Raw genomic sequence first — 21068 nt, forward strand, 5'->3', positions numbered from 1 at the left:
TGTACCGGCGATACATCGACGATATACATGTAGTTGGTACTATCACCAGTACGTGTGATGACGTGGAAAATTTCTTAGCGTTTGCGGATGCTTTTCACCCAGCACTGCGATGCACATCTGATGTGTCAAAACACTCTGGGTGCGTTCGATTAGCTTCCCTGAACACACCAGAGTTACACTCAAGGAAAGCCTCAAAATGAGGCTTATCGAACGCTGCAGTGTGTTTTCCAAGGCATTCTGGGACAAAGGTCAAGTCCCCGCCTCGTCCATGCTCGAACAGTCCATCCGTGACGTCATTACACTCGGGCAGCCTCCAGGGACCCGCTCGCCAGCTGGGGTAGTGGTGGCTGACACCAGGGCAGACACGAACATCACGTGATGGCTAAACGAACGCTCTCGTGTAAGTTTGACTTACACGTGTAAGCTAATCGAACGCACCCTCTCTTACCTTCCTCGACGTGCGCGTCCAGATCTTGGCACAACCGTCATAACAAACCCACAGATTCCCACAGCTACCTGCAGTACCAGTCGTCTCACCCCCGTCAAGTGTAAGAACTCCATCCCTTACTCTCAGCTTCTTCGACTGCGTAGGATTTGTAGTAGCGATGCGGAGTTCTCTTCTTTGGACCAGTCATGTATGAAAATTGATCACATCAAATATCTAAATAACCTTTTCTCATTACAACCTTCCAGAGTTACAAGGAATGTTAAATGAACAGTTTTTAGGGACTGTATATTTAATCCTGTTGGAAAGGAAGTTGATTTGATGAATCTTTTAACCCGAGAAAGTGTGTTTGAATGCATGGCTTCTTTCATTTTGATACATGCAGGCAATGTGCCTGTTGCAAACTGCTTTGGTGAAGCGCGCCCTCTCTGGCCAGATTGCTCGCAGCGCAAGCGCCACGTCCCCCCCCCCATGTCGGGAGGTGGATTGGATGACTGATTTGAGTGATGGAACTACCTGCAGTATTTTAATCCACCAACTGAACTCACATGTCATGTATTGCGGACGGCCATGACCACGAAATACAGTTACATGTGAACACCGCAACCAATGAATATTGGCCTCAATAGTCTTCAGTGCCAGAATAAATTCTTTGCATTGTAGAACATATTTTTCTTCAAACAACCTTCGTGTTTTCAAACACCCAAGCAGAACCACTCAACTACAAATGTCTGGCAGTCCATGGCGTCTGACTGCGCGTTCATAATGTAGGCCTACCTCCGATTTACGCGCCCGTGGCTGTGCTGTTCATATCACGCCGTGCAACGGCATCAGGTCTGGGCCCCAACGTCTTGTACACGTTTGCCACGCCAAGACTGGCTTGAACTTCGACAGATTGACCCTCACATATCTGCAATCTTTCCAAACGGGCCTGGCTTTGTGCCACGAGACTTCTGAAAGTAACTGGTTAGACGACTGGTTGCCTGTGGTCCATAATGATAGAAAACACGCACGTTATACTCGTGTCTCATATTACTGTTTGTCTGCCATGTTAGAGTACACATTTCAGAGCTTATAATATCTTTATGATATAAAAATGATTACCATTTTTAATCTTTTCCGAAATCAACCAAGAAGAAGATTAATTATTCCTACTTTTAGTCCTGATTATAGCATAAACTACCACAAATTCAGTCTTGTTAAAATCAGCAGTCAAAAATATGATTACAATAAAGAGGTGGGAGAAGGAACGCGACCACCATGCCAAAAACACGGAGACACGAAACTAATATGAAGTTGCAAAACGGTGATAAAAGGTGTTCTGCCCTGGTCCCCCGACCCTAGAAATTTTCGAATCCCCCTCCTCGCCGTTGTTGGTCACTCACTCCCGTACCAGTGTATCACATCTTGTCATCCGTGGTTCCGAAAAGTGGCTCATCTCAAGCGAGTGCGTCGATGACATAGGCCGAAACCGACCCCCACAAACTCTCGTTTGGTTACTACGCTGTCGCAAGTGATGCCTGCAACAGTCCGTCCAGTGGTGGCTTTGAGGTTTTTCCTGGCACTTTGAACCCTGACTGAAAACGCAAGAGTCAGTTCGTTCTGGTGGTGTCCCCTTAACACATGCTTTGAACGAAAATCCAATTTCCTAAATTTAGTAGACGATATCTCCCTCAGAATTCGAGCAAAGACGGTATGAAGGCTGACATTTTAAGTCAACCTGTCATGGACGCTACTCTAAGCCCTTCCACTACACGCCGTGTGACGGCATTTTCACCAGATCCGGCGTTATGTCAGCTACTGATGAACAACCTGGTAAACAAACAAAAAATATAAACGTTTGACTAAAATTATATATCTGGTATAATGTTTGAAAATGACAGCGAGGCATACATGGTGAACTGTGTGCCATATTAGCCCAGACGGTATCCACCTCGAGCAGAAGCACGGGTTCCCATTTTGTTGGTGGCGATCACTGATGGAGATCAATGGTGGCGATGCGACGCATGCCTTTCATAGTCGTTTGCGAACCAACAAAGTTCAATTCCGGCCAAAGGAGTCTAAGTCCGACCAAAGGAGTCTAAGTCCGACCAAAGGAGTCTAGTTGCTACGAAAATTACACCCTCTCTTGATCCAGCTCGAGGCACATCATGTTGCGCATCAGGTCGAGTTGAACTTAGTTCAGACTGACCAGAAACATCACATGCCGACTCCGACAAAAGACCGATCGGAACTCCCAAGAGAAGAACTTAATCACAAACTGACAAAAATCAAGGCAAAATCGACCTGATCCAACGCGAAACCGACCCCCCCCAAATCTGCTTTGCATTATTTTTGAGGGGGGGGGGAAATCATCGCAAGAACTCTGAACAACAATTTTATGTCTCTCTCTTTTAATTTGTTATAGTCATGGGTGGACTGTAGAAATAAATGCCATGTGAAAAAGGCACGCACCTTGGTCATACCGGGCACTGTGACTCATACATTAAAAATACACGAAGTGAGAGTCTGGACTATTTTTTCCGGCTTACTTATTGGATTTTCCCCCAAAGCGGCTTATCTAAAACCGAAACCGATCCCACCCGAATGAAAAGCGGATAAACCGATGCAATTCGACCGGTAGTCGGTTTCGAGTCAGGTAGGTTTCGGATCGGGTTTGCACAACACTATCATACCACTCAACGCCATAGCTCTGCTCAACTCGTCTCGCAGGATTTCCAAGACCTGCTTTACTCCTGCTGCGCCCTGAAAAAAATGAAAAGACAGACAACTAAATCTTATTAATCCTCAAATTCGAAACGCACAGTGACTTCAAGACTTGAGGCCGTTTCACACGTTGTGCGAAAACAAACACAAACGCAAATTAATGAGAGCAGGGCAGCTCAAATATTCGCGCTGCGAATTATCGACAGATGAACACCTGTCAACTCGCCAGCAGTTTTGCTGCAAATCTTTCGTGATATAAAATTCGCTTCGCTTTCACGTTCGCCTGTATAATAATTATGGCCGTGTCTGAATCACTTGGTTACGGCTTGAAATTACACACGAGTCTATGGTAGTGGCCGCGGCCAGTTCTCGTAGAGTTGTGTAATTTCCGGCCGTAGCCAAGTGTTTCGGACAAGGTCCATGAACCGACCTTTATACGTTTGTTTTTTGTAATAAACGAGGAAAACTTGGGAAAGATCAATAGGGGAAGTTGAAGGAACGCATGTAATTCCTCTCTGAAAGTTCCTCATTTTCCGGGTAAAAAACACAAAAATCATACTGAACTTAGAAACTCAGCGGAAATCTGAAAAAGCAACACTTTCACTGTACTTTGCTTGCTTGTTCTTCATCATTTGAGCAGAGAGAAAGACTGACCAAACTTACATCGTATGCGAGGCCCCAGAGTGCCGGTCGGCCGATGAACACGGCCCGTGCGCCGAGAGCAAGAGCCTTGAGGACATCGGTGCCCTGACGTATTCCTCCGTCGAGATACACCTCGATATCAGAGCCACGCACGGCGTCGACCACCTCGGGCAGTGCGTCTATCTGCGATGGACAATTACAGGAATCCTACCATTTTTCAAGGCCCCTCTGGTTTTGATGACTCTAACGTCTTACAGTTCTTTGGTATCATTATGATGGTGAAAATTTTATTTGAAAAATTATCGACATGAACAGTCTTTGCTTTCTTGAACGTGGATTTCATGAAAATCTTAACCTGTAACGCAAAAAAAACCCCAGGGCAGTCTCCCATATTCGGCCCTGTTTATACCTCCACAACCAACTCGTATAATAATGACACATTTTGTACGGTGATTTCAACTAAGATCAAAGCGCTTTCTGTTCATTGCTCCCCTACTCATTGGGCCCATAAAAACATCGAAAATACCATCTCAGCTCCCTGGGGAATATACAGCTCCATACAGCAATTTTGGCGCAAAGCAGCTAAATCAAACACAACAGCTATCTCTACTCTCACTGGTACCCAATTACTCCAGGGTGGGGGAAAGCAATGAGTGGATGACAACGTGCCTTGCCTAAGGTCATGCGCAACCATGACACCATGCTGGACTCCAACCCGCAACCCTCTGGCTTTATATGCCCGCCGTTTACGAATTACCACGAGATTGCAGCACTACCGGCCACAACGAGGCTGCGCCTGCTTCTCACAGTCACGTGATTTGGTGTGGCAGGCACATTTCATATTTACGGCAGCTATAGTACACAGCGCCATGCTCTCAAATTCAAAGGGTTTCCCCCCCGAATTCCTGGCTTCCTAACGTGGAATTCATTGCGGAGCGTTCGCTGAAGCTGAAATTCGTCAAAAGGCCCACAGTGACCGTAAACACTTTCAACATTTTTACCGAAGCTGACACACCGTCCAGTAGTCGGCCACCGTGATTCGAAACCCAGATAGCGGACGCACCACGCCTGACTGCTTCCTTCGCGTCTTCAGCTGCAACGTGGAAATTGATACCAATTCGTAAATTATACATTTCGTGCACATCTTTCAAGACATTTCTCCACACCAACCAAAGACTACAGGATGCGGTTGTAACCTGAAAGATAACGAGAGAACTTTTAAAAATTGGGCATTGGAAACTTTGGTCCATTACAAGGATATTATCGTGGTGCAAAATGTCATAATGATTAACTCACCCGTTAGAATGCCTTTAAGAATGATTGGTAGAGAGGTCATACTCCGTAGCCATTCAATGTCATCCCAGGTCATTGAAGGGTCAAAGGTCACTTTTGCACGACTAAAATGAGGATCATTGGGAAGAGAGACAAGCGCGAATCTGCAAAACAAATAAATGTCTGCATTGAGCACTGTTCAGTCAGAGCCAATTTTACACATTTCGTCACTATGCTCATGATTTTATCGCCCTCATAATGGCGCGCACTGCGTTTTCAGCTATGCTTTCCCTTGGTAGTTGATCAAGCGCTCTTTTTTTCAATCTGAGTTTGTGCCCATTGCAAAGAAAAACGGACACAGCCATGTCAATATGGCTTTGAACGTTGAGAACCAAATCAAAAGGTAACAGTCTCGTGCACCAATAATGACCACGGGAAGATCAACCACCATTGTGGTTTATACTTATGACTGATTATAATCAAATCATATGCAGTCCCCTTCCATTGTTGGAAAGGCGACAGTGATATTTTGCCTCCCCTAAAGTGGCCATGATTTGTGTAATTAAACCCGATAAACTTTTACAATGTAGGCCTAAATGCTAAGATATTGTCATACCCGACTGACATTTTCTGCCAAGAATCATGTCTCTCAGGTACTAATTAATTCCATGATGATTCCTTCGTATCTGTCTAGTGGAACGTACAACAGTTCGTCACCTTGACGGTAATTGTAAAAGAAAAACAAAGCATTGTCGATAGCGGGGATCAATTCAAGCCACGGGTTCAAACCTGCCGTGCCGTGCCCCTCTCAAGTTCTTAACTGTAACTGGTATATGTATTTATACACGTAGGCCTACTTGGTGAAGTATCCCACAATTCAACGTAAAAACATGGTAGCTTACTTGAACTATTTGAAGGAAAGTTGATGCCTTTGATAATAGTCCAGACAGACCGATTAATGCTGGGGCAAGTACATGTAATGTGAAATAAGTTGACGGATACTTGGATGGGTGTGTAGATGCCTTGTTGTCGAGAGTTCGAATTTGTATTACACATTTCATATCTCTTTTGACCCAGTTGGGATGTGCTTTCAACACGCTTTTCACGATGCTCCTTACTATTAGTTTGATAGCTGCGAACGAGTTTTAAACCTTTTGAAATGTTCTCTCGGCGTTGAAAATCAAGGGAAGCATTAATTGATCAAGTTTTGTATATGAAGTGTGTACCGCAGCCGTAATGATGAACAGCATGTACATGTATACTTACTTTAAAGAAGGGGGTGCGACAGCTGGTTCAGCTAGCCGCCTGCCCCTAACCGGCTGATCGACCGTCAGCACAATGCCCTTCAAGCCTGCCTTCTCGGCTCGTTTTATTATGTGCTCGGTGTACTCGACTGTTCGTTCCAAGGTTTGACGGTCGCAAAATACGTTCAGCTGTTGGAACAGCGGTGTTTCAGACGAAAGGGGGGCGGTTACGTCTTCCAAGTCCTTGCTTGAAAATATGCTCAGAGCCATTGCTGACCCAACACTAGCCACGCCTATAGAAGTAACGATTTCAGATTAAGGCTATGTGAAATAGAACGACGTTACAGATGAACGTTTCAACTAAATCGACCAGGGACATTCATTTCTCATACCACAGTCGTAGTGTGTTGGTTCTTGACAAGACATAACTTTTTTTCACATATGCAAATCTACGCATAAATGAATAATAATTAGGTATGATTAACACAAGTAAATTGATTTGTATTATCCAGATGAATATGCATATTATGCAGATGAAAAATGTTAAGGGTTCCTATTGCTTTACATTATGCAAGATTCTTTTGAAGGCTCAACGACGGCTCGTTTTCACGGAGGTCACAATTATTTGATAATTATGGGCGGGGCATGCAGTGCATGTGCACAAACGACAGCTGCTGAATGTTTATACACGGTCCTATAGGCCATGTAATTTCCATAGCAGTTCTTGTAAGTATTCCTTTGGGTCCCTATATTTGTTTCATTTTCGACGTTTGTGGCGTCATTCTCCGGAAATTTCCTTTTAACCACTTTAGGCAAATTAATTTTGACTTTTCATGAAGAAAAATACGATGGCTTCCGAGGAAGAAACCTCTTTTCTTACACTAAAGTTTTGATATTTTACTGTTATTAATTTTATTTTGAGTTTTTGATCCGTTGTCGTTTCGTCCTTGACAGTAATTTTTCTCGCATACATATTCAATGAGCAAACCGATCATGTGATTAACTTCGCAAACCCTTAAAATAACCAGTGATTTTTCTGCAAGGACCCCATATCGAAAGTGCTCTATTTTGTCAGGGAAAGCGGGGGGGGGGATTTCAATGCTGAAAAAGGTGCGATTTTCAATGAGTAACCAACAACAGATGTCCCAAATAGTTTTCAACAGCTGAATGGAGTAGAAAAATTAGTTTTCCGAGTAAACTTGACATCAAGGCCCTTTAGAACTTCCATCCCATTTCCTTCCTTCTCCCAAAAAATCTCAGAAGTACCACTAATACGTAAAACTGAACAGGCCTATTCTGTCATTTTGAAATCAATAAGTAGGCCTGGAGAATTTCTGTCTAGCACCGTGCCCGTGTCTTACCTTTAGCCATAGCAATTTCTCCCTCGGGATGCACCATGCCCTGATAGGCTGTCGGAGAGACACCGATCGGAAAGTCTAGACGATGGCCCAATATAGTGGTACTGAGGTCCTGCTGAGATACATCCCGCAAACAGCGAGGCCTTAGTCGATACCTGCATCGAAGTTGGAGGAAAAATATTGAAAGAAGGAGTGAAATTTAACTTTTGTGATCCACGCTTCCAAGAAATGATTTAAACTGGTTCATATCCCGAAATTATTTTTTTAATGGCATGAAATTTAAAAACAGAGCAGAATTCCCGACACAATGTAATTCAATAAGCCCCTGCTGTATGGATGATGTTGTTTACATTTGCACTTTAATAAAAAAAACCTTTGTCAAGGCGAATCATCATGAACAGTTTCCCGCACTTGTGGGCTAGCTTCGTGCAGCGGCTAGCTCGCGTGTGCAGAAATAAAGAAAAACATATGGCTTTGCGCGGCCACCGTGATAGGGATATCCGCCGAGCCTTAACCAGGGACCCTCTCGCCAGAAAATATGTCTGACGTAACTCCGTAATGCGATGCTGATTAATAAGGGTGTGTATGAATAAACGTATGCGTGGCGCAAATAGCCTGACTAGCTGAAAAGCACCATTAAAACAAAACAACATGTCTGACGTCAAAGCCTAACCGGGAACATGTTTAAGTTGACCAGCAAAACCGCAAAGCCAGAAACGCTTACATATCCCACAGAGAAAAAAGAAAGAATTAATACTCATTGTTAAGAAATACCATTTTTGCTCAATATTCGGTAAATTTATTGACTTCTGCTGCTCTCTTTATTCACATTTTTGAAAGAAGATATACACTTTGGTTTGTTGCATGACCGCAACAACGAATTTCGGGTTATTTAGGAGGCTACTAAAAATTGCCGATTGCTTATTTTCCGTCATTTTGAAACGGCGATGGACCAACTCCAAACTTCGGTCTAGTCACGAAATCTCAAAATCAGCGAAGTACTGTAGAGATAAGACCCGTAAACAGGGCACGACGTGAACTCCTCCGTCATATACTGGGCCTTGTCCCGATTCATAGGGATTTCTTTCGAAAAATTTTATCCGGGATATCCTAGGGCATAACTAAACATCCGCTTGATTTTATGAGCAGAAATTGCACTGGTATGTTCACTCCTTACGGGGTAAACTATGTTGCCTTTTTGTTGCCGTTTTCCCACTCCGGACGAATGCACAAAACTGACGGTTATTTCGTTACTCTCGTGTCACGTTACAGAAAGCGAGCCGCGCTACCAATGATCATTACCGCAAACATTGTGTGACTGGACAGTGAAACAGCCAAGGGCGTTGCGTAGTAGCTACGACACAAAACAGCCATAATTTCCCACAACTACTTAGATCGAGAGGTACTCTCGCAGATTTGAACGAAATTGTTAAGTGCTGAAGTCTGGGTGCACTAGACAGGCTCTTGTACACGATACCCATCCACTTAACCATAAAAAGGAGTCTGTAAAATGGCAGAACAATATTCAAGTTAGTTTGCACAAGTGGGTTAAAATTTGTCCAGAGTGGGAAACAGCAACAAAAAGGCAACATTTCGTCCTCCAAACGAGGAAAAGGAGACTTTTCTGCAATTCGGGGATAGTTTACCCCGTAAGTAGTGAACATACCGGTGCAATTTCAGCTTATAAAATCAAGTGGATGTTTATTTATGCCAGGGATATCCCGGATAAAATTTTTCAAAAGAAACCCCTAAGAATCGGGACAGGGCCCAGTACGTGACGAGTGCGGAGGATCTAGGAGTACACGTTGGGCCCGCTTTACGGGTCTATTTAGAGATACGTTTTTAGCATTGGAGGAATGTCGCAAAAGCACTACCGTATACCCTCCCCTTGCTATGACCTGAACATCAAGCAGCTAGTACGCCGGGTCGCTGTCACGGTTCGGCTTTATTCATACATCGGCTGTGAGTACAGCCACCGTGACACGTAAATAGCCAGCGAGTCACATCAGTAATCATGCAGATGGCTAATTTCGACGAACGGAACGATCCATTTCAAAGGTCCAACAAGGAATTACTTTTGAAAAGCTAGTAGGTTGTCAGCCAAAGTCTGTTGGGCGTCTGCTCCCCGTTGGAAGTACTCCCACCACGTCCCAGGGACTTTTTTCTTCAGATACGGCTCAAAGTCCTGCAGAATGAGCGGTTTTGATGTCATGATGACGTGTCAAAACGAGCTCAAAGCCCAGAGTACACTTCGATCGTCCTACGGTCTATTTGGATCCAATTGTAGGCCTAGATCAGTACTGTTGCAGCGAAACAAACTGGAAGTTGTCGGTGATCGAGCGTCACTGGAAATAATCGCCGTGAGGTCATGTGGAATGGTCTGTGTTATACTATGGAGAAATGTGTTTTTATTCCTCCATGGTTAAACATGTACACTTGTCGTTGACGGTCGTTTTATGACTGCCAAAATAGTGAAATACATGTACATGTATCACCCTGTGGATGGACACGGTCTGGGTACCGCCGGAGCTGTATTTCACTGAGCCCCAACTCGAACTTCGGAACCAAACTGGTCGGTCATCTCATCTATAGGCCAGGCAGTCTGTGTACATGTACTTTGTGCTTAACTGTCCATGTGCACTGACGCACGCTTAATATCCACGTCACGCATGTCCACTAGTCTTGGCCCAAAACGTCAATAATCAATTTCTGTGAACATTTAACGGCCGGATGCCCTGATGTACCGACGACACATCGATGATATTGTTGGTGCCATCACCGGAACGTGTGATGACGTTGTGAATTTCATAGCGTTTGTAGATGCTTTTCACCTAGCACTGGCTACACATCTGATGTGTAGTAACACTCTGTCATATCTGTTATACACATTTTCATTTTTGAAAAGCAACAGAATGAAAATCTTGACAAAACTGTCCAATGTTTAAATAATATGAGTTTGATTTACTACTTTTACATTTCCATGTGTTAGAGTTTGTTTCAACCATTAAATGGTTTACATATCGTTGTCATCTTCTGCACAACCTCTAAACTGTGTTTTATATTTTGTAGTGTTGAACAGATATTTATTCGTGAAAACTATCTGTACTTTGAAAAATTTAAAAAAAATTACGTCAGTGCTCTTTGGATCAGTCATTTATGAAAATCGATCATGTTCTTGTAAAAACATCAAGCTTCAAAGTTTTTCCTCACAAACACTGGGAATCTATTAACCTTTCCTAAACCTTTAAATTTCTCATTATACAGGGACAACTTTCCAGAGTTACCAGGAAGGTAAATGTACAGTTAGTGACTGTATATTTAATCCTGTTTGAAAGAAGAAATTAATTTGATGAATCTTACAACCCGAGAAGTGTGTTTGAATGCCCGGCTTATCTCATTTTGATAGATGCATGTAATGTGCCAGAATAAATTCTTTGCATTGCAGTACATGTTTACAAAATGAGATCAATTCTGAACTATGGATAAGGGGTGTATATATATATGTATATTTATATGCACATTCTGTTCTATGCAAGTTGAAGTTTTCTATCCGGTTCGTAAGTGACTTCGTCACAAAGGCGGACGCGCCACGATTCGCCGGCTCCCATTGGACGATCGCAGAAGTTGCACGTTAACTTCCGGTTCCATGGTTCCACTTAAACGGCGATCAATGCATTTAATTAACGGTATGTGCAGTGCACGTGTGCTGTTGGCGTGGTTTAAACTGAAGTGGCATGGAACGTCACTAGCACTGGGCCTAGGCCCCTACAGTACTTCTTGTGCACATGCTTGCCACGCAAAGAAAAGCTTGAACTTCGACATATTGACCCTCACATGGCCTGGCTTTGTGCCACGACACTTGCTGAAGTTAGACTACGTGAATCACACCCCGAAATCTCTTTTTTCATCATCCGCCAGCTGATCGTGGCAAACATTGTTGACATGTCGTCTAATACTGATGGAAAACACGCACGTTAGACTTACAGGTCTCATGTTACTGTTTATCTGCCATGTTAGAGTACACATTTCAGAGCTTATAATATCTCCTTTAATTAAAAATGATTGCCGTTTTTTACTCTTTTCCGAAAACAACAAAGAAGAAGATTAATCCTTCTTATTTTAGTCTTGATTATAGCATAAACTACTACTAATTCTGTCTTGTTAAAATCAGTCAAAAAATATGATATGCGATGAAGCGATGGGAGCAGGAACGCTGTTGGAGAGGAAGTTGATTTGATGAATCTCTAACCCGAGAAAGTGTGTTTGAATGCATGGCTTCTTTCATTTTGATAGATGCATGCAATGTGCCTGTTGCAAACTGCTTTGGTGAAGCGCGCCCTTTCCGGCCAGATTGCTCGCAGCGCAAGCGCCACGTTTCCCCCCAGATGTCGGGAGGTGGATTGGATGACTGATTTGAGTGATGGAACTAGTACCCGTAGTATTTTAATCACCTCTGAGTTATCCACCAACCAAACTGACATCTCATGTATTGCGGGCGGCTATGACCACGAAATAGAGTTATATGTGAACGATGCAACCAATGAATATTGGCCTCAATAGTCTTCAGTGCCAGAATAAATTCTTTGCATTGTAGGACATGTTTTTCTTCAAACAACCTTCGTGTTTTCAAACACCCAAGCAGAACCACTCAACTACAAATGTCTGGCAGTCCATGGCGTCTGACCGCGCGTTCATAATGTAGGCCTACCTCCGATTTACGCGCCCGTGGCTGTGCAGTTCATATCACGGATACAACGGCATCAGGCCTGGGCCCCAACTTCTTGTACACGTTTGCCACGCCAAGACAGGCTTGAACTTCGACAGATTGACCCTCACATATCTGCAATCTTTCCAAACGGGCCTGGCTTTGTGCCACGACACTTCTGAAAGTAACTTGTTAGACGACTGGTTGCCTGTGGTCCATACTGATAGAAAACACGCACGTTATACTCGTGTCTCATATTACTGTTTATCTGCCAAGTTAGAGTACACATTTCAGAGCTTATAATATCTTTATGATATAAAAATGATTACCATTTTTAATCTTTTCCAAAATCAACCAAGAAGAAGATTAATTATTCCTACTTTTAGTCCTGATTATAGCATAAACTACCACAAATTCAGTCTTGTTAAAATCAGCAGTCAAAAATATGATTGCAATGAAGCGGTGGGAGCTGGAACGCGACCACCATGACAAAAACACGGAGACACGAAACTAATATGAAGTTGCAAAAGGGTGATAAAAGGTGTTCTGCACTGGTCCCCCGACCCTAGAAATTTTCGAATCCCCCTCCTCGCCGTTGTTGGTCACTCACTCCCCTACTAGTGTATCACATCTTGTCATCCGTGGTTCCCAGAAGTGGCTCATTTCAAGCGAGTGCGTCGATGACATTGGCCGAAACCGACCCCCACAAACTCTGATAAAAAAAATATTTCTCGTTTGGTTACTACGCTGTCGCAAGTGATGCCTGCAACAGTCCGTCCATTGGTGGCTTTGAGGTTTTTCCTGGCACTTTGAACCCTGACTGAAAACGCAAGAGTCAGTTCGTTCTGGTGGTGTCCCCTTAACACATGCTTTGAACGAAAATCCAATTTCTTAAATTTAATAGACAGAATTCGAGCAAAGACGGTATGAAGGCTGACATTTTTAAGTCAACCTGTCATGGACGCTACTCTAAGCCCTTCCACTACACGCCGTGTGACGGCATTTTCACCAGATCCGGCGTTATGTCAGCTACTGATGAACAACCTGGTAAACAAACCAAAAATATAAATGTTCGACTGAAATCCTGAGCATGATGTGTCTGGTAGAATGTTCGAAAATGACAGCGAGGCATACATGGTGAACTGTGTGCCAAATTAGCCCAGACGGTATCCATCTCGAGCAGAAGCACCCCCTCATCGGTTGAAAAGAGCAGTGTTGGTCACGGGTTCCCATTTTGTTGGTGGCGATCACTGATGGAGATCAATGGTGGCGATGCGACGCATGCCTTTCATAGTCGTTTGCGAACCAGCAAAGTTCAATTCCGGCCAAAGGAGTCTAAGTCCGACCAAAGGAGTCTAAGTCCGACCAAAGGAGTCTAGTTGCTAAGAAAATTACACCCTCTCTTGATCCAGCTCGAGGCACATGTTGCACATCAGGTCGAACTTAATTCAGACTGACCAGAAACATGACATGCCGACTCCGACAAAAGACCGATCGGAACTCCCAAGAGAAGAACTTAATCACAAACTGACAAAAATCAAGGCAAAATCGACCTGATCCAACCCGAAACCGACCCCCCCCCCCCGAAAAAAAAAACCAATCTGGCTCAGACTCAATAATCTTCCAGCATTTTGTCTACTTTCTTTCTGCCCGGACTAATCTGCTTTGCATTATTTTGGGGGGAATCATTGCAAGAACTCTGAAGAATAATTTTACCTCTTTCTTTTCATTTGTTATAGTCCTGGGTGGACTGTAAAAATAAATACCCTGTGAAAAAGGCACGCACCTTGGTCATACCGGGCACTGTGACTCTGCATTAAAAATACACGAAGTGAGAGTCTCGACTTATTTTTCCGGCTTACTTATTGGATTTTCCCCCAAAGCGGCTTATCTAAAACCGAAACCGATCCCACCCGAATGAAAAGGCGGATAAACCGATGCGATTCGACCGGTAGTCGGTTTCGAGTCAGGTCGGTTTCGGGTCAGGTCGGTTTCGGATCGGGTTTGCACAACACTATCATACCACTCAACGCCATAGCTCTGCTCAACTCGTCTCGCAGGATTTCCAAGACCTGCTTTACTCCTGCTGCGCCCTGAAAAAAAATGAAAAGACAGACAACTAAATCTCATTAATCCTCAAATTCGAAACGCACAGTGACTTCAAGACTTGAGACCGTTTCACACGTTGTGCGAAAACAAACACAAACGCAAATTAATGAGAGCAGGGCAGCTCAAATATTCGCGCTGCGAATTATCGATAGATGAACACTTGTCAACTCGCCAGAAGTTTCGCTGCAAATATTTCGTGACATAAAATTCGCTTCGCTTTCACGGTCGCCTGTAGCATGGCCTCGTCTGAATCATTTGGCTGCGGCTTGAAATTACACGCGAGTCTACAGTTCCTGTAGAGTTGTGTGTAATTTCCGGCCGTAGCCAAGTGTTTCGGACAAGGTCCATGAACCGACCTTTAGTATACGTTTGTTTTTTGTAATAAACGAGGAAAACTTGGGAAAGATCAATAGGGGAAGTTGAAGGAATGCATGGAACGCATGTAATTCCTCTCTGAAAGTTCCTCATTTTCCGGGTAAAAAACACAAAAATCATACTGAACTTAGAAGCTCAGCAGAAATCTGAAAAAGCAACACTTTCACTGTCCTTTGCTTGTTGGTTCTTCATCATTTGAGCAGAGAGAAAGACTGACCAAACTTACATCGTATGCGAGGCCCCAGAGTGCCGGTCGGCCGATGAACACGGCCCGTGCGCCGAGAGCAAGAGCCTTGAGGACATCGGTGCCCTGACGAATTCCTCCGTCAAGATACACCTCGATATCAGAGCCACGCACGGCATCGACCACCTCGGGCAGTGCGTCTATCTGCGATGGACAATTACAGAAATTTTTCAATGGCTCTCTGGTTTTGATGACTCTAACATCTTACAGTTCTTTGATATCATTATGATGGTGAAAATTTTATTTAAAAAATTATCGACATGAACAGTCTTTGCTTTCTTGAACGCGGATTTCATGGAAATCTTAACCCGTAACGCAAAAAAAAAACCAGGGCAGTCTCCCATATTCAGCGTTGTTCATACTTTCACAACCAAAACCTATAATAATGACATATTTTGTACGGTGATTTCAACTAAGATCAAAGCGCTTTCTGTTATTAATAACCCTGCTCATTGGGCCCATAAAAACATCCAATATACCATCTCAGCTCCCTGAGGAATATACAGCTCCATACAGCAATTTCGGCGCAAAGCAGCTAAATCAAACACAACAGCTATCTCTGCTCTCACTGGTACCCAATTACTCCAGGGTGGGGGAAAGCAATGAGTGGACGACAAAGTGCCTTGCCTAAGGGCATGGGCAACCATGACACCAGGCTGGACTCCAACCCGCAACCCTGTGGCTTTATATGCCCGCCGTTTACGAATTACCACGAGGGCTGCAGCACTACCGGCCACAACGAGGCTGCGCCTGCTTCTCACGGTCACGTGATTTGGTGTGGCAGGCACATTTCACATTCACAGCAGCTATAGTACACAGCGCCATGCTCTCAGATTCAAAGGTTTTTCCTCGAATTCCTGGCTTCCTAACTTGGAATTCATTGCGGAGCGCCCGCCGAAGCTGAAATTCGACAAAAGGCCCATAGTGTCCGTAAACACTTTCAACATTTTTACCGAAGCTGATACACCGTCCAGTTGTCGGCCACCGTGATTTGAAACCCAGATAGCGGACACACCGCGCCTGACTGCTTCCTTCGCGTCTTCAGCTGCAACGTGAAAATTGATACCAATTCGTAAATTATACATTTCGTGCACATCTTTTCCCCATACCAACCAAAGACTACAGGATGCGGTTGTAACCTAAAAGCCAACAAGGGAACTTTTTTTTAAAAAATGGGTATCGGAAACTCTGGTCTATTACGAGGACATTATCGTGGTGCAAAATGTCATAATGTTTAACTCACCGGTTAGAACGCCCTTAAGAATGATTGGTAGAGAGGTCATACTCCGTAGCCATGCTATGTCATCCCAGGTCATTGAAGGGTCAAAGTTCAATTTTGCAAAACCAAAATGAGGATCGTTGGGAAGGGAGATAAGCGGATATCTGCAAAACAAATAAATGTTTGCATTGAGCACTGTTCAGTCAGAGCCAATTTTACACATTTTGTCACTATGCTCATGATTTCATCGCCCTCATAATGGCGCGCACTGCGTTTTCAGCTACGCTTTCCCTTGGTAGTTGATCAAACGCTCCTTTTTTCAGTCTGAGTTTCTGCCCATTGCAAAGAAAAACGGACACAGCCATGCCAACATGGCTTTTAACATTGAAAACCAAATCAAAAGGTAACAGTCTTGTGCACCAATAATGACCACAATAAGATAAACCATCATTGTGGTTTATACTTATGACTGATTATGATCAAATCATATGCAGTCCCCTTCCATTGTTGGAAAGGCAAGGGTGGTATCTTGTCCCCCAAAGTGGCCATGATTTGTGTAATTAAACGATATAAACCTTTACAATGTGAATGTTAAGATATGTCATACCCAACTGTTATTTTCTGCCAAGAATCATGTCTCTCAGGTACTAATTAATTCCATGGTGGGTCTTCCGTACCTGTCTAGTGGTACGTATAACAGCTCGTTACCTTGACAATAATTGTAAAACAAAATTGTAAAATAAACAAACTATTGTCGATAGCAGAGATCAGTTCAAGCCATAGGTTCAATCCGGCCGTGCCGTGCCCCTCTCAAGTTTAAACTGTAACTTGTATATGTATTTATACACGTAGGCCTACTTGGTGAAGTATCCCACAATTCAACGTAAAAACATGGTAGCTTAGTTGAACTATGTGAAGGAAAGTTGATGCCGTTGTAAAATAGTTCACACAGACCGATTAATGCCGGGGCAACTTTGACTCAATTCAATAAGTGTGTGGATGTCCACAGCTGTCGAGAGTTTGAATTTGTATGACAAATTTTATATGCCTTTTGACAGCCAGTTGGACTCCTCGAGTAACCCAAGATCGTTCGTTTATTACAACATATTGCGCATGCTCGCCTATCAACCTATGACGACATCACGGATAAGCGCTCTGAAAACACGTGCACAGCTCTGAAGGATCATAGGTACTTACGCTGTTAGAGTATTCAGTTTTAACCGTTAGAGTATTTAGTTTTAATCATTATCTTCCGTTACCAACACTGCACTTTAATTTTATGTCAATATTTGAACATTAGAAGAAAGTTCGTCGTTCGGTAACAGCAGGTTTTTCCACAAACTGCACGTTACTTCATTATAAGTGATGTGCTTTCAACAAAACGTTAATTGATCAAGTTTTGTATAAGAAACGTGTACCGCAGCAGTAATGATGAACAGCATGTACATGTATACTTACTTTAAATAAGGGGGCGCGACAACTGGTTCAGCTAGCTGCCTGCCGAAAACTGCCTGATCGACCGTCAGCACAATGCCCTTCAAGCCTGCCTTCTCGGCTCGTTTTATTATGTGCTCGGTGTGCTCGACTGTTCGCTCCAAGGTTTGACGGTCGCAAAACACGTTCAGCTGTTGGAACAGCGGTGTTTCGGACGAAAGGGGGGCGGCTACGTCTTCCAAGTCTTTGCTTGAAAATATGCTCAGAGCCATTGCTGACCCAACACTAGCCACGCCTATAGAAGTAACGATTTGAGATTAAGGCTCTGTGAAATTGAGCGACGTTAGGGATGAACATTTCAACTAAACATTTCACTGCATGTCGAGGGTTCCTATTGCTTTACATTGTGCAAGATTCTTTTGAAGGCTTTTACTCAACAGTGGCTCCGGCAGCCTTGGTCAAGGCGTTCGTCATTCGTCGCATCACAGCGCACGGCAGTGCAGCGCGCACCTGACACTCGAAATCTAGGCGAAGAGCGACCTCACCCGGTGTAAGAAAATGTGCAAATCAGCTGAACAAAGACACGTCACGTCGACGAACGTCTTGGACCTCCCGGTAGTTATTCCGTGACACAAACTACACACGTACACTCTTAGAGGGCGCTATCAACACGCGAATCGTTATTGCAGGAAGATCTTTGATATTTTTTTTCATTTCTTATGGTTTTCATTTTTTTCCCTAGACTTTTGAGGGAGCCAATCAACACCTTCGTTTTAGCCTTATATTGAATTATTCCTATAAGTTCAAGACGTTTCTCAACCGAGAATTGAAAACAAATATGGCGTCCCGATCTCGAGGTCCAAAAATCTCCGAAAAAATGCCATCTGAAGATGGCTATAACATGCCTTGTAAGATGCGCCAATAGCTTATTTTTTATAACAACTTTTAATATGCAGCTACTCGTTGATCATTTACCCTATAAACTTCTAGGTTTGGGGGAAAATAGACCAAATTCGCAGTGCTACAGCGAGCATGGACATCAGACATTGTGACCGTACCGTGGTGCGACATGGCAAAAAATGAATTTCTGTCTAGCACCGTGCCTATGTCTTACCTTTAGCCATAGCAATTTCTCCCTCGGGATGCACCATACCCTGATAGGCTGTCGGAGAGACACCGATCGGAAAGTCTAGACGATGGCCCAATATAGTGGTGCTGAGGTCCCGCTTAGATACATCCCGCAAACAGCGAGGCCTTAGTCGATACCTGCATCGATGTTGGAGGAAAAATATTGAAAGGAGTGAAATTTAAGTTTTATGATCTACGCATCCAAGAAATGATTCAAACCGGTTCATATCCTAAAGTGCAAACTCACTCGGAGCGGGTTTTGATATCGAGTGGACACCTAGCATTAAAATATTTTGTCGAACAACTGAATGAAAACAATAGACAACGAAGACAACGACGTACAGACCATCATCTCCTTTAATTAAAAGCTTAAACATTCGTGCGAAATTTCTGATTTCTTTTGCTTTTATTTATTCACTGTTTATTGCAGCGTGGCGATACACTTTTAAAATGGCCAAGGATTATAATTATAACCTGACCATTTTATGGCGTGGAATTGAAGAACAGACCGTATTTCAATTCCTGACAAAGGCCCTTACGTAATTCAATAAGCCCCTGTACGGATGACGTCACACATTTACATTTGCACTTTAATGATATTCTTGGTCATGGCGAATCATCATTGACAGTTTCCAGCTGCCAGAAACAGTTAAATCATCCCACAGAGAAAAGAGCACAAATGAATACTCATTGTTAACAAGAGTCATTCTTGCTCCATATTCGGTAAATTGATTGACTTCTGCTGCTCTCTCTCTCTATTCACATTTTTTAAAGAAGAAATCTAATTTGGTTTATTGCATGATTGCAACAACGAATTTCAGGATACATAGGCCTAATTCTATTATTTAGGAGGCTACGAAAAATTGCCGATTGCTTATTTTCCGTCATTTTGAAACGGCGATGGACCAACTCCAAACTTCGGTCTAGTCACGAAATCGCAAAATCAGCGACCAAAGTACTGTAGAAATACGTTTCTAGCAGTATGGAGGAATGTCGCGAAAACACTTCCGGTACCCGTATACCCTCCCCTGGATGACAGGACATCACGCATGCCTATTCAGGTCGCTTCGGGTTCGGCTTATTCTTGTATGGCACACCGACTGTCACTCGGAATACAGCCACGCGTGAGTAGCCAATGGGTCACACCAGTAATCATGCAGACAGCCGGCTATTAAAAAACGACGTACGCATCGATCCAGGTCAAAGGTCGAACAAGGAATTACTTTTGAAAAGCCAGTGGGTTGTCAGCCAAAGTCTGTTGGGCGTCTGCTCCCCGTCGGAAGTACTCCCACCACGTCCCAGGGACTTTTTTCTTCAGATACGGCTCGAAATCCTGCAGAATGAGCGGTTTTGATGTCATGATGACGCGTCAAAACTAGTTCAAATTCCACTGCGGATCATAGGCCTACTGTTGCAGCGAAACAAACTGGAACCGTCGGTGCTCGAGCGTCACCCGAAATAATCGCTCCGAGATTATGTAGAATGCTCTGTGTTTATACACTTCTCACCCGCAGCCTTTTTATGACTGCTTATAAATACATAAATATCACCCTTCGCTTATCTTATTCAACCTGAAGATGGACGGGGTGCAGGTACCAGAGTTGTGTATATTAGAGAGAATAGCTCCTGAGCTCGAACTTTGAAACCAAACTGGCCGGTCGTCTATAGGCCGTGCAGTACAGCATGCAGCTATACTTTGTGCTTAATGTCCATGGAACTGACCCCGGCCCTAATCCACCTTTTGAGTCAAGCCATATTGCAGCGTCACATGTCTTCACGATAACGGGGCTGTTTGGCTCGTTTCCAAAATCATTACACGTTTTTAGGCCCGGGGCGTAATTCAAATCAAATTGAAATACACCAATACTTTGCTCTGTTGAATTTTATTTCAGGTTTCTTTAGCACTTTCACTTTCAGACTTGCTATTGAGCTAACAACTTTGAAATAAGGTGGTAAAAAAACAAACAGACGAAACCTGCGGCAGAGACGAAGTCGGCTATTGGAAAGTAGGACGCTCTAAAGCGTCCATAACCAAGAGGCGCCAACAAAGTATCCGCATGTTCACGGTGCAGTCCACTAATTCAAGTGAAATTTCTGGCTAGCTCATTAGCATTAAAAGTGCCCCCACCAACAGTATCTTTTGAAAAAGGAGATTGTTTGGCCCCCAAAAAGGTGAGATTGTGTAAA

The 21068-nt window shown here is 43.6% G+C and overlaps 2 protein-coding genes across 2 annotated transcripts; both read right to left on the reverse strand.

Annotated features, from left to right (window-relative positions):
• Nucleotides 1-802: 802 nt before the first annotated feature.
• Nucleotides 803-11287, reverse strand: LOC110984477 (2-Hydroxyacid oxidase 1-like). The gene is made up of 8 exons (XM_022244705.2): nucleotides 9743-11287; nucleotides 7671-7822; nucleotides 6332-6602; nucleotides 5090-5229; nucleotides 4795-4886; nucleotides 3815-3976; nucleotides 3121-3190; nucleotides 803-2257 (listed from the first exon to the last, which is right to left on the reverse strand). The coding sequence occupies exons 1-8, from the start codon at nucleotides 9877-9879 to the stop codon at nucleotides 2196-2198; spliced, it is 1086 nt and encodes a 361-aa protein (XP_022100397.2). The 5' UTR covers nucleotides 9880-11287; the 3' UTR covers nucleotides 803-2195.
• Nucleotides 11288-11452: 165 nt separating this feature from the next.
• On the reverse strand, nucleotides 11453-20553 carry LOC110984478 (2-Hydroxyacid oxidase 1-like). The gene is made up of 8 exons (XM_087129673.1): nucleotides 20105-20553; nucleotides 18868-19019; nucleotides 17778-18048; nucleotides 16344-16483; nucleotides 16054-16145; nucleotides 15083-15244; nucleotides 14396-14465; nucleotides 11453-13416 (listed from the first exon to the last, which is right to left on the reverse strand). The coding sequence occupies exons 1-8, from the start codon at nucleotides 20239-20241 to the stop codon at nucleotides 13355-13357; spliced, it is 1086 nt and encodes a 361-aa protein (XP_086985799.1). The 5' UTR covers nucleotides 20242-20553; the 3' UTR covers nucleotides 11453-13354.
• Between the last annotated feature and the right edge of the window lie 515 nt (nucleotides 20554-21068).

This window comes from Acanthaster planci, linkage group LG19 (genome assembly GCF_054643075.1).
Source record: "Acanthaster planci isolate LZ-2023a linkage group LG19, COTS_SCS, whole genome shotgun sequence".
Taxonomy (NCBI): domain Eukaryota; kingdom Metazoa; phylum Echinodermata; class Asteroidea; order Valvatida; family Acanthasteridae; genus Acanthaster; species Acanthaster planci.

Coding starts and splice junctions, on each gene's coding strand:
- LOC110984477 (XM_022244705.2), bottom strand. CDS start 9,879: ATGACATCAAAACCGCTCATTCTGCAGGACTTTGAGCCGTATCTGAAG. Junction 7,823..9,742: donor AACCTACTAGCTTTTCAAAA/GTAATTCCTTGT, acceptor ACTTCGATGCAG/GTATCGACTAAGGCCTCGCT. Junction 4,887..5,089: donor TCTTAAAGGCATTCTAACGG/GTGAGTTAATCA, acceptor TCCACGTTGCAG/CTGAAGACGCGAAGGAAGCA.
- LOC110984478 (XM_087129673.1), bottom strand. CDS start 20,241: ATGACATCAAAACCGCTCATTCTGCAGGATTTCGAGCCGTATCTGAAG. Junction 16,146..16,343: donor TCTTAAGGGCGTTCTAACCG/GTGAGTTAAACA, acceptor TTCACGTTGCAG/CTGAAGACGCGAAGGAAGCA. Junction 15,245..16,053: donor TGGACGGTGTATCAGCTTCG/GTAAAAATGTTG, acceptor TGTCCATCGCAG/ATAGACGCACTGCCCGAGGT.